This window comes from Acomys minous (genome assembly GCF_964271855.1).
Source record: "Acomys minous genome assembly, chromosome: 10".
Taxonomy (NCBI): Eukaryota; Metazoa; Chordata; class Mammalia; order Rodentia; family Muridae; genus Acomys; species Acomys minous.
In genome coordinates, this window is record NC_140491.1 from 107,745,372 (window position 1) to 107,760,673 (window position 15,302).

General features: G+C 37.1%; 1 protein-coding gene across 2 annotated transcripts in view; it reads right to left on the bottom strand.

Annotated features, from left to right (window-relative positions):
- Positions 1-2,446: 2,446 nt before the first annotated feature.
- Positions 2,447-15,302, bottom strand: part of SP3 (Sp3 transcription factor) — a 43,445-nt gene continuing 30,589 nt past the window's right edge. For both annotated transcript variants that reach the window (XM_084798625.1, XM_084798626.1), the window contains 3 exons: positions 11,849-12,041; positions 6,572-6,768; positions 2,447-4,184 (listed from right to left, as the gene is read on the bottom strand). In XM_084798625.1, the coding sequence (XP_084654751.1) occupies positions 3,868-4,184; positions 6,572-6,768; positions 11,849-12,041 (707 nt within the window). In that variant the 3' untranslated portion in view covers positions 2,447-3,867. The remainder of the gene's footprint in view (positions 4,185-6,571; positions 6,769-11,848; positions 12,042-15,302) is intronic.

The following is a 15,302-nucleotide window of genomic DNA, read 5'->3' on the forward strand; positions in this document are numbered from 1 at the left end:
TGGCTCGGTGGTTAAGAATACTGCTTGCTCTTACAGAGGTCGTGAATTCAACTCCCAGCAACCACATAGCTCACAACCATCTGAAACAGAGACACAAAGACAGGGAACTCATATACATAAGATAAACTTATCTTTAAAAAAAAATGCTTTCCAGGTAGCTAAAGAGAAGAGCAGTTAAGCGCACTGAAAAGCAGCAGTTGGAAGCACTGGCTTTTATTCCTGGCACCTACACTTTGGCCCAGGGCTGTAACTCCAGTCCCAGAGGCTCCAACACACTGCTCTGACCTCCTTGGGACCAGGCACGCACGTGGTACAGACATTCATGGAGGCAAACGCCCACACACACAAAACAGAAAGTCAAGGGGGCGGGGCAGGATCTCTTTGGTGGCTGAGGGTAAAGTGCTCTCCACAAAAGCCCAACAGTCGGTTTGATCCCTAGAACCACGTACAGGAGGAAGAGAACCAACACAATGTTGTCCTCTAACCTCCACCGTGGCCATGTAGCACGGATACAATCCATTTCCCCCCCTAAAAAGCTTTCAATCCCAGTACTTGGGAGGCAGAGGCAGGAAAAGCGGGTCATCTTCAGCTATAACAACTGGACTGAATGAGGTGGTCTGAAAAAAAATGAAAACGCTTTCTGGGGCTTCCTGGTGGACAACACTGGCTAAGAACCATCTTCCTTTTACTTATTATTAGTGCATGCACGTGGAGGTCGCAACTTTGTAAGGCTGGGTCTCTCCCTCAACCTCACCACTTCCAGGCACAGGACTGAACCCAGGTTGCCAGGCTTGTGTAGCAAGCAAGCACCTTTCTATACATATTGAGTCATCATACTGGCCCCACGAATTATTTCATATGAAGTATGAGGTACGTTTCAGCTGATCTAACATGGAGTTTTAAATATATTAAAGCACTTTCACTATTTTGAAGGCCAAAGTTATAAGGCAGTTACTTTGTAATATGTATACCTCCCTTTGAAGCATTGAGTGGTATCTTCGAGGTACAGCAGACACCCAGCTCAGCAGAATAATTGCACTTGTATATACACACAGTATGAACGAACTCCCGCCACTGTAGAAACTGACAAAACTGTTGAAGGGTATACAGTGAGAACGGTTCTGTCCACTAATACACAGTTTACAACTAAGAACTTGGCTTCAGAGCAATTTTTCAAATACTGTTTCCAAAACATCCAACATTCAAAGAATATAAAAAGACATTACAATCATTACACTAGAGGTCAAATATTTTCACCTGTTAAGCAAAACATCCAAAGCCCACAAACACTTTTCAAGGCCATTAATACATCTATTCAGGCATTTAGTCTTTACAATATGCCTGGGAATCCTTGGGTCAAAATGCTTTAAAAACTTAAATTGCAATTTTCAATTACTTAAAATCTTGGCACTAGGGATAATTCAGTTAACGACAAGTTTACCTTACACAAAACCATGAGGACTCAAATCTGAGTGCCCAGAACCCCCACAAAAAGCCAAGTGAGGTAGTCCCCCTGCCCAATGCCAGGTGTGTGTGTGGGGGGGGGGGGGGCAGGGGGTGTGCCTGAGCATTGCTGGCCAGCCAGCGTAACCTAATGGGGAGTCCCAGGTCCTGGCAAGAAACATCTCAAAATACCCAAGGCTTGACCTTCCTGTCCCCTCAAGCACTACCTGACCTACCCTCTGCCTCCATATGTGGTTCAAGTAAGCAAGCTCTACTTATAATCTTAATAGAAAGCTAATCTAAACTTATTTTAAATTCTGATCCTCTTAACTTTAAAATATTGACTCCCATTACAAAGTAACGGTTCTTTTCACCTTCAATTTAAGTGTCATTTAGAAAACCTGTCCATGATTACTGTGTGTGCCTAGAGTTGACCTGTGCACTGGGACGGTGTCAAGTTGGCCTGCATAATAACACCATGAACACTGCATGCGCGTAGAAATGCTCCACTGCCTTTCCCATTCCTACCACCCTTCCTCTACAGCCATTTTAACTCACACATATTCATTCTCTATAACCATCTGAAACTCACATACTCTAAACAACCTTCTGAATAGCTTCCACCTGCCATGATTACCACAGCTTGGCTGTATTATCATCTTCAGGAGTACTTATGTAAATTCAGAATTCTCATAAATCAAAATACTTTGCAGTACTTTGAAAAGGGAAACAAAAAAGTAGTTTGCAAAATAGTGTTGATAAAACTGATACAAATCAACATGAGCTAAGAAATTAAGCTTTTTTTCAAGTTATATTTAATAAATTCATTAAGTGAAAAATTAAATTGCCAGCACCTCTATACACCTCTTTTTAAGTAAATATATTTGTTTACAATCCCAGCATCTGAAATCAAGAATCTAAAAATAAGAGGCTAAAGAAAAATAAGCCAGACTTTCTTATGCATATCACTGCAGTATTTGAAATGCATCGGACTACAACAAACTCAAAAGAAAAAAAAAATAGTGTTTTATTAACTACCACACTGTTATAATACACTTTAAACGTACAATAAGGTAGCCTTTAAATCTGAGGTGGTCTTAAACAAATGAACAGAATCAACTCCTTGAAATAGGTGAAATGCTGCAGTTATAGATACATTTAGGAAAATCGTAGAGCTCTTACAAGACCAGCAATGTAATTTTATTTTGTACATTTTTAATTGAAAATATAAACAATAATTAAAAAATAAAAAGAAAATACAGCATAATAAAAAACATACATTTCTCAATTAAATGTATTGGATACATATAAATTTTAAGGGAAGAAGCAAAAAAAATAAGGAAAATGGTTGATATTTAAGTGCAGACTGACTATCTAGATTTTTAAAAAAAACTTAAAAAAATATCATAAAGCTTCTAGTTTCTATGACTAATATCCATATGACTGGAGTATCGTCACTGTGGAAGTGATTTTGTTATGTTTGCATATGTTATACTTTATTGGTAATTTACACGATGGCTTTTAAGGCCCTGGCAGACATGTTTTTGGAAACAAGATTGGATTAAAAGGAAGAAAAAAAAAAATCACTGCTAAGACGCAATACACCTTATTATTACTTTTTGGTCCTCCAAACTTCAGGAAAAGGGGTAATTCACTAGAACATTTTTTTACCACCCAAATGCTTCAACCTACACATTTTAAACTTTTTAAAAACATTGGTTATATTGCCCAACTTCATTATTGAAAGAATATTAACAAGACATTATTTTGGCAAATTAAATCTTAAACATGGCTTTTCCAACAGGATTTAAAAGGTGACTATCCCTAAAGGTCCATGTTAAAATGTAGTTTTCAAAATCTTACAAGAGTAATGCTTAAAATATTGTACAGTTAACCTAATTAAAATAATTAGCTTCAAAATGACAAATTGATAAGCTAAGTAAAGCCTACACTATGTAACATTTGCTTGGAAACTTGATTTGTCAGTTATGCATAATAAAAATTCCAGTTATCAAGAAAATTACAAAAATTTATCATAACATGATTTCTTTCACCCACCAACTTTTTTATCTTACAATAGATAAATACCAACAGCTTCTCATTTTTACACTAAACCACACAGGATTGATGCATTTGGTTAGACTACCATTCGCATTGTTAAATTCAATTTTCTCTTTATATAACTTGGTAAAATTTCATTTCTTCTAGAATCCAAAAGTACCTACAAAACCCATGCAATTTTACCATTTTTAATATACTATGGAATATCATACAAAGTAAGGCATTTCAGTGTCATGTATAACCAAGTTACTGTCAATCCAAAAATTTTTGCACATCAATAAAAAGATATCTAAGAACTTAGGAACAATATTCTTCTTACTACTGTATAAAAATAACCACAATGAATAAGTATTTGTGTAGTATTTACTCCATTGTCTCATTTCCAGAAACTGTGACAAGCTGTAAAGGTATTTCAGTGTTGGTAAGGATGTCTTGATTGCTGGTGGCAGAAGTATTGACAGTCCCTATCCCAGACACAGACCCCTGTTGAATATTTGCGAGGATAAGTGTTGTTCCTCCTGCAGTAATCAAGGTGTCATCTCTCCCAGCTTCGACAGATGCTAGCACTGTACTGCTGGAGTGAATAACTTTTTTATTTTGATGTGTTTTAATATGTTTGGCAAGGTGGTCACTTCTCATAAAGCGTTTTGAACATTCTGGACAAACAAACTTCTTTTCACCTGTAAAGAAAAATAAATTAAACTGTTTAGTTTTAAAATTCTACTTTACAGATTAATGGTGGTCTCTCAAAAAAAAATAGCTCTATTAAAACTTTATTAGTCTCATGAGCTGTCCCTGTAAGGTTTCCCTTATAGAAATAATGCTACTCAAATATTTCTGTCATTCTTATGTTTGATGAAAATCAATTCTGAAGCACACTGTATGCTGGACTGCTTAATATTAAAACAAGACTTTAATACTCCACGCTAAGAATCTGATTTGCTAAAATCACCATCTGTGCCTGTAGGGCTTCTTTAAAGTCTAAACTGTATTCTCTTAAAACATTAACCTATTAAGCCTTCAATAATTATGATTTCAAATAAAAACAAAATAGTTCTAGACAGACTGAGTATTAATGAGATCAGTTCCAGGAATGAAGACAGCTACCTGACCTGACTTCAGCTGAACATCCTGGGCAAGCTAACACAGCAAAGTCTACTGCTTATCAAGGTACTATGGTTTACACATGCTAACCTTAGCTTATTTTCCAGTTGAAATAAATCCTCACAAACAAAAGGCGGAACTTCAATTAAGGTCAAGATAATGCAGGATTATTCATAGAAGAAAAGGCCAACCTAGCAGATCCCTTCCAGGCTATAGAGCAGTAAGTCTATTAAGTATTTTTATTTTTTTCTTCAGTTCAGATTTCTACTACCTAATTCATAAAAGTTTCTATGTCTCATGCTACTTAACAGGTAAGGATCATGTACAAATGCTTATCTTCCCTGAAGTCATGACTACCACAAAGTTCTCATTTCCAGCAATATATGACCACTTTCCTTGGGAAATATTTTCCAAAGTCTCTCTCGAAACACCAACCAGAAGAGATGTCCTACCACATGCTATCAGAAATGCTACACACATTATACCCTGACCTAAAAGCCAACGGTGTTTATTAAGCATTCAATGTCTAAGTTTATTCTAAACCTAATTGGGTGTCAAATAACCCACACTTATTTGATCAGGCTTTTTATTCTCCATATACTTTATTCTTTTTCAAAACTTACTGAGGAAATGCCACTGAGGAAAATTCTGTAGGGAGCCATTTTAGGGTCTACACTCCAATCACTCAATGTTACTCTGTCTAGATCTGTCTTTCCTGAGCATGTTCAGCACTGGTTGTAATAGAAAGCCCTGCTGCTCACACTCTTGTGTTGTAAAGAGCTTACTCTTCTCTTCCACTCTTTACAATAACAAGAAACAGAACTAGAGCAAGCGGAGACCCAGTGCGCACACGCTGCTTCATACCCCAGGGTGTCTTATGACAGTCAAAGCCAAGTAGAGTCACGACAGAGACAATGTATTTACTTAACCTAACAGAAAGCTGCAAGGGGTCTAAATTATTAGACTTCAAAACCCACGATGTTCACTTGACCATGTTTCTTCCTTCTAAGCACTTCCTCATACTGTCAATTTTCAAATCTTCAACATTCCACATAGACTTTGATTATTTCATCTTAGCACAAGAAACTACATTGTATTATGTTAGACTTCAGTTTCAGTCAGTCCCATGCCCATCTCATATAATCACCGTATGACACTATGTAAAAAAGAAAAAATTTGCACCTTTAATCCCAGCACTCAGGAGGCAGAGGCTGGTGGATCTCTGTGGGTTCAAGGCCAGCCTGGTCTACAAAGCAAGTCCAGGACAGCCAAGGCTACACAGAGAAACCTTGTCTCAAAAAGCAAAAGGAACAAAAAAAATTTTTTTAATTTAAAAGAAAAAAAAAAAAGAATTCTTCTCACATAGCAGGGAGACCAATATACAGGTACACTTTGTCATATTGCTTTCTGTTTATCTATCTATGCACCAGCATTAAATACAGGACAGCCAAGGCAACACAGAGAAGCCCTGTCTCAAATAATGGAAGGAAAGAAATACCTTTCCTTCACCTCAGATACTCAACAAAAACGATGAAATGTCAGACTTTATCAGAAGAAGAGTCTATTTATTTAGCAGGTGCAGTGTAGTCCCAGCACTCAGGAGACAGAGGCAGGCAGACCTCTGTGAGTTCAAAGCCAGCCTGGTCCACAGAGTGAGTTCCACAACAGCCTGAACTCTTATACAGAGAAATCATGTCTCAAAAAACAAAAACAAAAACCTCAACTATTTCACAAGAAAATCTATACTTGCTTGTTCTTTGAAATTTAAATTACTGTTACTAAGATGGAATTTTTATCTAATCAATCTTATTTTAAAGATTTAATTGAGTAAGGTATGCTGAAAAAGTTCCTGGTATGTTAGCAAGCCTGCACGTCAATGTTTATACAGTGTTGTATACATCTGGGTTCAATCCCTAACAAAGAAAGGAAGAAGGGAAAAGGAGAAAACAAAAATACTAGTAACCTGTATGTGTTCTTCTGTGCCTCTGTAATTCATCACTTCGTGTAAATCTTTTACCACAGAACATCCAGTTACAAATAAAAGGGCGCTCCCCAGAATGCCAACGCAGATGTGCTCTCAGATGTGAAGTTTTCCCGTAGACTTTACCACATCCTGGTATATGACAAATGTGTTGCTTCTTTTTCCCGAGATTGGTACCTCTAAAAAACACACAGAATAATATACATTTATGTCAAAGCACTCAAAACCACTTCTATCATATAACTTCTTGAATTTCAAACAAAAGATATTATCACCAAGAGAAAAATCAGAAACCAAAACCATTAAGTCTACAAGTAAAAATTTATGTATTTTAAACACACAAATTTAATGCATTAATTTTATTCCAGAACTGACTGTTGTCTGAATATAACTATATTCAATAATGATGTAGCTAAAAGGACACTTCATACACAAAGATTGCACAATAAAGCTTTTAACTATCCCATCAGAATCGTTCGCAAATACTATGCACAGAACCAATTCAATTAATAGTACAGGAAAACTAGTTTTATTTAAGGTCATGATGTCAGATAATTTTAATAATTTATTATCCAAAGAATAATGTACAAAAATTCATTGCAGGTACAATTAGAAGGTAGATAGACAGCTTAAGGAGGTTTTAAAGTAACACGATTTAATAACGTTCATGTACTCAAATGGTCACATCCTGACATACACTGACTTGGAGAACCACATTAAAAAGAAAAATTAGCTAAAGCTATGTTCTTAACTTTCCTAGTATCCCACACAACGATACAAATGAAAATTTTCGTCTCTTAAAATCCTTCCCCCAATAAACCATGCAGACACCCAAAATTCACAAGATATATAACAAAATACCATTTTCTCCACGGTGCAAACTTTTACATTACACTTAAGCATTTGATACAAAGGACAGTTTGGGAGACGTGCTTAGATGAGTGAGTGAACAGAGGCATCTTAGTCTAAGCAAGAAGAAACTTTTTTGAATCCAGAAACTGTATTTCAATAACATTAATCACTACAAAAACATTTCTTGAAAACAAAAATTAGTATTATTACTCAATTATCTTTTCAAAAGCATGATTTTTGGACATAATTATCAAAGCTACACTGTATAAACTTTACAATGTTTTGCTAAGATAAAAAAAAAAGCATCTTAACCCTTCCCCAACTCCCCTCCTCCCTCAATCTCAGTCTAAGTGTAACCTGTAAAGCTTCCACAGCTACCAAACCCACCTGTATACAATATACCTATCGGTTTTCAAGTTCCCTGGAAACACGCACATTCCCCCACAGTTATATTTTAATGTACTCACACTCAGTAGCATGTGAAATTGCCATAGGACAAACAGTGCTAAACGGTGCAGTGCTGGCTGTTAGATGCCATACGTGTTCTGAACAGGGAGACATCAATGTGGGCTCCAGGAGTTAGAGAAGGCTTCGTGGAGGAGGTGGGTAGGATTAGATAGAAAGAGGGAAGGCATTCCAGGCAGAGGAATAGCATGAGTAAAGACAAGGAGGAATCATGCTGTTGTCTCAAGGGCAAGGATGTCATCATCTAACACATTCTAGTTCCTGCTCCAGTCCACCCCCAATTTCTAAGTCTTAAAGAGACTTTAGAAGAGTCTTTAAAGAGCTGAGCTGAGAAAAACGGGTTTTTCCTGGCTTATTTTCAATGCTCAATTCCTATTTCCATTTAATTTAGCTTTTTAAAATTTTCCTTTATTCTTAAGTAGACCTAAGAGAAAGAACAATGTCTTTATTGATATTAATATTGCGTTCACCATAGCAATTTCACAGGAAACCCAACTCAGTTCACTCACGACTTCACATCCCTCTGCTAAGGCCGCCACATTGGGTGAACTAGTGTGGTTTTATAAACTCAAAAGTGTTAAGTTCACAAACATAGCAAAATTTAACCTGTAAGCACCAACAACATACAAGACTAACAAATGAACAGCAACAAACATGGGTTCTCAAAACACTGAGATAAATGGTAGGAAAAGGCTCTTTTTTTTTCTTGAATTATAAGGCAAACAAAGGAATAGTCAATAAACATGGAACATCCATCTAAGGGAAAAAAATTAAGCTGTAGACAATTGTATTACAATTTAAGGTAAATGCTTAGCTTGCTGAGGTCCAAGTTAATATAAGGCAATCTGAGCCATGGTAAGATCTAGATAGACCGTATGTATCCTATGAAGGAAAGGAAAGGCTCGTCAAGTATAATCATGTTTCCATCTTGTCTACACTAATGTCCATTATACAAACCCACATGATTAACAATATTAAGTCTTTGTTCCTAAGTGCCTAAGTTCGTGCCTAATAATTCATTGACAAGACAGGGACACAGAATAAATCTAACCTCTGGGCAGAGTAATTTAACTACAGCCTCTTTTGCTTATGGTGGAAGAAACATCAGCTGAAATGCTGACAAGACTTCACAAAACAATGGACTGATGGTGCTTAACTCATGCAAACCCCATGTAACAGTAACACCTTTGGATCATTTCTGCATTATCACAATTGTCTCCTCAACTAGTCTCTAAAGACTGGTTCTGCTATATAAAGACTGGCTAACTTAAGTTTAGTTATTTTTATTTAAATCTATTATTTTATTTGTATGAGTGCTTTTCTTGCATGCAGTGCTCACGGAGAATTAGACCTGGGACTCCAGCTACGGACATTTTTAAGCTACCATACAGGTATTGGGAACCGAACATGGGTCCTCTGGGAAAACAGTGATACTCTTAACCATTGAGACATCTCTCCAACGCCTGAAGTATTTTCTTTTATAGTTTGCTCAAAAAAAAGTAAATCTTAAGTTGCAGAATTTTGTTAGCATTATTATTTCTTAATGCTTCTAATAATTATATTCACTATTTATACTGCATGATTTGAACTTTGTTCAAATCCTAAGAACCTTTATTTTTATTATCTAGGGTAAGTAAGCTATTAAAAACAATGAAAAAAATTCTGTGAGAAAAAATGCTTTTTATAATTTTTGGGTAAAACTTTTAGCATCTAAAAAACTAACTTAATTGTTTTGTTGTTTAAGAATATTTGTTAGTTTTAGTTATAAGTGAACTGTTTACTCATATAATGCATTCTGCAGACTGCTGACAAAAAGAGCAATGTAGAAAGAACTGAGAAAATATGCTTGTACATGTGAAAGTTCACATAAAGTAACAGTTCCACAAGACAGACAATTCACAAAATAAATTTTATAAATTAACTATTGGAAATGTTCAACCTCAACAAGCAATAAAACAAACACAAACTAAAACAGACGAACTATTTCTTCCCTATCACTTTAAAAGGCTTTTTAAATAGTGAAAAATTAAGAGTTGGTTACGCATGGCAACACAGATACCCTAAGACCCTGCTGGTGTTCAGTAGAAAGTTAGACAGCCATTTAGCAGCCAATGCCTTCTGACCCAGCAACTCTATTTCTAACAGCATGCACTAATGAGACAATCAGACAGATGTGCAAGAACGTATGCGTAAGGATTATGACAAACTCAAAGGAGAAAGTTAAATTACTATATATCCAGGTACAATACAATACTATATACAGATTAAAAAATGACACAGAGCAGACTTGGAAATACAGCCACAGAAGTTTACAAGAGACACAAACAATGAGAGTAAGATGACTCTACTGTGTGCTATTACACAAATGTTACATGCTAGATCTTGGGGTAGTGTGTGATTTCTGGGCTCCTTTGCATTGCTCTGAAATACTATTCTACTTCCCCTGCACTTTTGGCATGTTAGCTTAGCAAATTAATTAAAAATGGGCTTTAACTTTAAAGAGTAAGTAAAACAAGGCCAAGCACCAACCCACAATTAAGATTTGATGAATAATATATCTGAAACTGCCTCTAAAGGAGTAAATTTCAGAAAACTTTACTGCCTATCCAGAATTTCACATTCATTATGAGGATCTAAAGGTCAGGCTCAGAAGCAGATCTGCTGAGCAGCAAAAAAATTTAAGGCTTAAGACTTGAAGTACATATAAATGGGTCCAAAACCCAGTGGTACAATATTTTGGGTTTGTTTCTGGTTTTTACCCCTCTGGGAGAAATGGTCTTACACTACAGCTCAAGCTGGCCTCAACCTTGTGCTAGTTCTAGCTCACTGAGTGTACGCCTGTATTTAAGTTAATCACCTATACGTGATGTGAGTTAGCAGCTGTCAGCCCTCCCTCCTGTGGTCTCCGGCCTCCCTGAGGGCGATCTCTGTCCTAGCCGTTACTGTTGCAAATGAACTGGCCAGAGTACAGACCAGCAGGAGCAGCCAGAGGGCTGAAGGACAATCAGGTTACATGCACAGCTGCCCTGTTCAGCACCTTCTGCACACTTAAAGTACAGAGGAGAAAGGGATTGTGGTCTTTCACAGTAGTGACCGGGGATTTGATCAGTACAACTTTATTACTCTATTTTTGCTTCATATATTGCAAAGCTGGGCAAATAGATACTGTATTGAATCTGGACAGTATCACTATTGTCACTATGAAATATAACCTTGCCTTTCCAATACTTTCCAACTTAATCATTTCTTGCTTGATACCAACATTGCTATCCAAGTCTCCTTTTTGCCGACATTTGACTAACAAATCTTTTTTCATCCCATCTTCAATAACACTGTACCAATCACTTGAAATGTTTCTTAAAATAACATCCGATGGCTTTTGTTCTCTATGATCTAAGTCCATCTCTTAATAAGCTTACTGTAACTACCAACCACTTTGAGCTCATTCCTGCCACATTATTTTTCTCTTAGTGTATCTTAAAAAAAAAAAAAAAAGAGGTAAAATCCTACTGTGCTGCTTGCAAAACAGTAAGTCCCCATCATTAAGGCCTTGTATCCCCATTTTTGTGTAAATGGAGGCATTTATATTTATCAGCCATTTCTGATTTCTTACTTTTATATAGCATTCTCAAGCTACAATTTTTTTCTCTTATTTAGGCCAAAGTCATTGCTGGTTTGCAAACAAGCTAATACAATGGGGCCTATAAAACTGCATTTGTTTTGTTTTTTTTTTAAGACTAAGCAAATTTAGTTAAAAGGTATTTAGATATGAAAATTGGTATATGTTTTTGTCTAACTTCTGCCACTCACACAGTTACACACCCAAAATGATTATGTGATGAATAATTTATCGGAATTAAGTGACATGGCATGCAGCATTTTAAAAAATAGGGTGATCTTGGCACTCCTTAAAGCAGCAGCACGTGGCTGACGTATGCGTACCTCCCACCACCTTCTTTACAGTTGGGGCAGGTGCAGGCTACCCTCCGCAGTCTCTTTCCTTCTTGGTGTTGTTGGTCCCCTTCTTCATCTACCACTTGTACTCTTAAGTGTGTTAGGTCATTGGTATTCAATGTAGAATCACCACTGAGCTGCCATTCTTCAGGATCAGGTTCTTCTTCTTTGATCCTAATATCTAAAGATAAAAAGGGGTCGGCACACATATATGTGAGATGCAGCCTCCACTGGTTTAAAAAAAACAAGCATTCAAACCTTTCTAAGTTAAAGTAAGTATTACATAAGGAAACAAATTCAACTGCTTGTAAGCAAGCTCATTGTCTTTCTAAAACATATCTATTATATTTTTAACAACAGATTTAGCAGAAGAGGGAATAAGGCAAGCAGTAGAACTTATTTAAAAGATCCAATAAGAAATGTGAAGCTTCAAATAACAGTTATTCAATTAGTCAACTGAGGTACTGGAGGGCTAAATCTGGGACCTTACAGTTCTTTTATTTCTTTTTCATTTTTTTACTTTGATTTTCCCAGGCTGGTCCTGAACTTGCAACTCCCCTGTCTCAGCATACCAAGCAGATGGAATCTGAGGCTGCAACAGCAGGCCCAATCAATTTCTCAATATATTTAATGATTAACTTAGCCTGGATCACATGTCTTAGTATTTTGCAACTTGTCACTATTCTATCTATAGGAACCATATGAATGTAAAGGAACACATTCACAGGGTTACAGATATAATTCATTCAATACAGTGCTCGGCCTCAAAAGTGAGTCCAGGACAGCCAAGGCTAACACAGAGAAACCCTGTCTCGAAAAACAACAACAACAAGAAAGTTGAGCATTGCAGTACACATGTCATGGGGTGGGGCAGCACCTAGGACGACACACACTCCAGGTTTAGAAAAGGATTCCGCTTCAAACAGATGTATAACTGAGGCAGACACCCAAGGTCACTTGCCAGTCTCCAGTCACATGCATTCACAGTGGGAACCTATGGCAACTAGGTTTTTGTCAATCCAAAAAACTGGGTATGCAAATCTAAGTATCTTATTTTAGATCTTTATTAATCACTAGTACTTTAAAAAATAACCTTGAAAATACAGTGTGCAGGGGTAGGGTGTGTAGCTCAGTGATAAAGTGCCCAAAATTTGACCCCCAGCACCAGGAAACATAAAACAAAAAGTACCTAATAACTCACTTTTTTTTTACAGTAATACAAACGTAATCGCATAACAATCAAGGGGAAGCCAGAGGGTGGCGGTGCACGCCTTCAATCTCATTACTCAGAAGGCAGAGGCAGGTGGGTCTCTGAGTTCAAGGTACAGAACAAGCCCCAGGACAGCCAAGGTAACACACAAAGAAACCTTGTCTCAAAAACAAAACAAAAAGCCAACCAAACAAAAATGAGTGTCAACCAATGACCTAAGAATTACTAAAGACCCTGGAGAGCTGCCTCAGTGAGTACGAGCTTGCGCTGCTTTTGTGGAGGAACCAGGTTTGGTTCCCTACACCAACATGGTGGCTCCAACGGCCTAGAATTCCAGTTTCAGAGGATCCGACAGCCTATTCTGGCCTCTAAGGGTGCTTGCACTCACATGGACATAACATATCCTCACACAAACACACACACATATCTAATTATTATTTTTAACTCTGAGATTTATTTTTATTCTTAATTATGTGTATCTATGTATATACATATGAATGCAGGAGCCTATGGATGCTGAAGACATTAGAACCCTGTGGAGCTACAGGCAGTTATAAGCCACTTGACATGGGTACTAAGCATGTAACTTGAGTCCCCTACAAATATGCTTTTAACCACTGAGCCGTCTCTTTCCAACCACCAACATATACATATAATTAAAAATAAAATAGTAAGCAATAAAGCATTAACAGAAGTATAATTTGGTATATATTGTTTTATACATAATGTAGTCTCAGATCTCTGAGATGACTAAGGCAGAGGGTTTATAAATCTGAAGCCAACATGGTGTACATAGCAAGACTCTGTCACAACAAAACAAGGAGCTAACTACTCTTGCAGAAGATCTGAGTTCAGTTCCTAGTACCCATATTGGGCAGCTTACATTTGCGAGACATGGAGAGGCATAGCAGAAGCTTGGAAGTTAAAACCAACAAGTGTTTCTGCGAGACAGCAAAGATGACTATGTTTAGCTGCTTATCAGACTGGGGGCGGGGCAGTCAAAACGCCAAGAAGAGATAATAATCAAGAGAGTACTTCTTCAAGGTTTAGCTGACAGAGCAATCAACTTTTCCTCTGTTAGATGAGGGACAAAAAAGAACATTCACTTATCCAGATATTTCAACAGCTACCTATTATGGGCCTACATATGCAGTCATCTCGTGGCTAAAAAAAAAAGATAATGAATTTGTTGCTTCTGTATTTTTAATAGAGAATCAGACATAAAATCTTTCCAGATATAATAGCCTCTTCCCTTTATATTGTGTTCAGCATGACAGACATCACACAAATTTGCACAGTATTAGCTCTAACAAGTTAAAGAAAGATAGCTTATAGATAGCATATACACAAACATAAAAGGGTAATTTTGTCATATATTTTAAAAAATTGGGTCTTAAGATTTAAGTCTCAATTTTCTATGTGTTTATTCAACATCATTTGTTATACTCGGACAGGGATAAAAGCAGGGACAAGACATTGTAAGAATATATCTTAAAAATATAGACTGAAGCCAGGCATGGTAGCGCACACCTTTAATCCCAACACTTGGGAGGCAGAGGCTGATTACTCTGAGTTCGAGGCCAGCCTGGTCTACAAAGTAAGTCCAGGACAGCCAAGGCTAACACAGAGAAACCCTGTCTCAAAAAACCAAAACAAAACAAAAAACAAACAAACAAAAAACCCAAAACAACAACAACAACAAAACCTGAGACACGACTGTTTTGAGTTTGAGGCCAGTATGGGCTGTACAATGAATTCCAGACCAGCTTGAGCTTCAGTGTGAAACTCTATCTTAAAAGGGAAAGATGGTTTTGTTTTTAAATTTTATTTATTTTATGTATAAGTATTCTATCTGCATGTACACCTACAGGCCAGAAGAGGGCATCAGATCACACTATATATGGTTGTGAGCCACCTTGTGGTTGCTGGGAATTGAGCTCAGGACCTCTGGAAGAGCAGGCAGTGCTCTTAACCACTGAGCCATTTCTCAAGCCAGGAAAGATGTTTTTAAAAGAAAATAAATAAATAAATAAAATAAACCAAGTGCTGTATCTCAACACTCAGGAGGCAGAGGGAGGACTGCTTCAAGTCTGACGCCAGCCTGGCTTACATAGAGACTTGTGAGCCAGCTAAAACTACCTAAGACCTTGTCTTTCAAGAAGCAAAGATTGGGAGGCAAAGGCAGGTGGATCTCTGTGAGCTCATGGCTAGCCTGGTCTACAGAATGAGTTC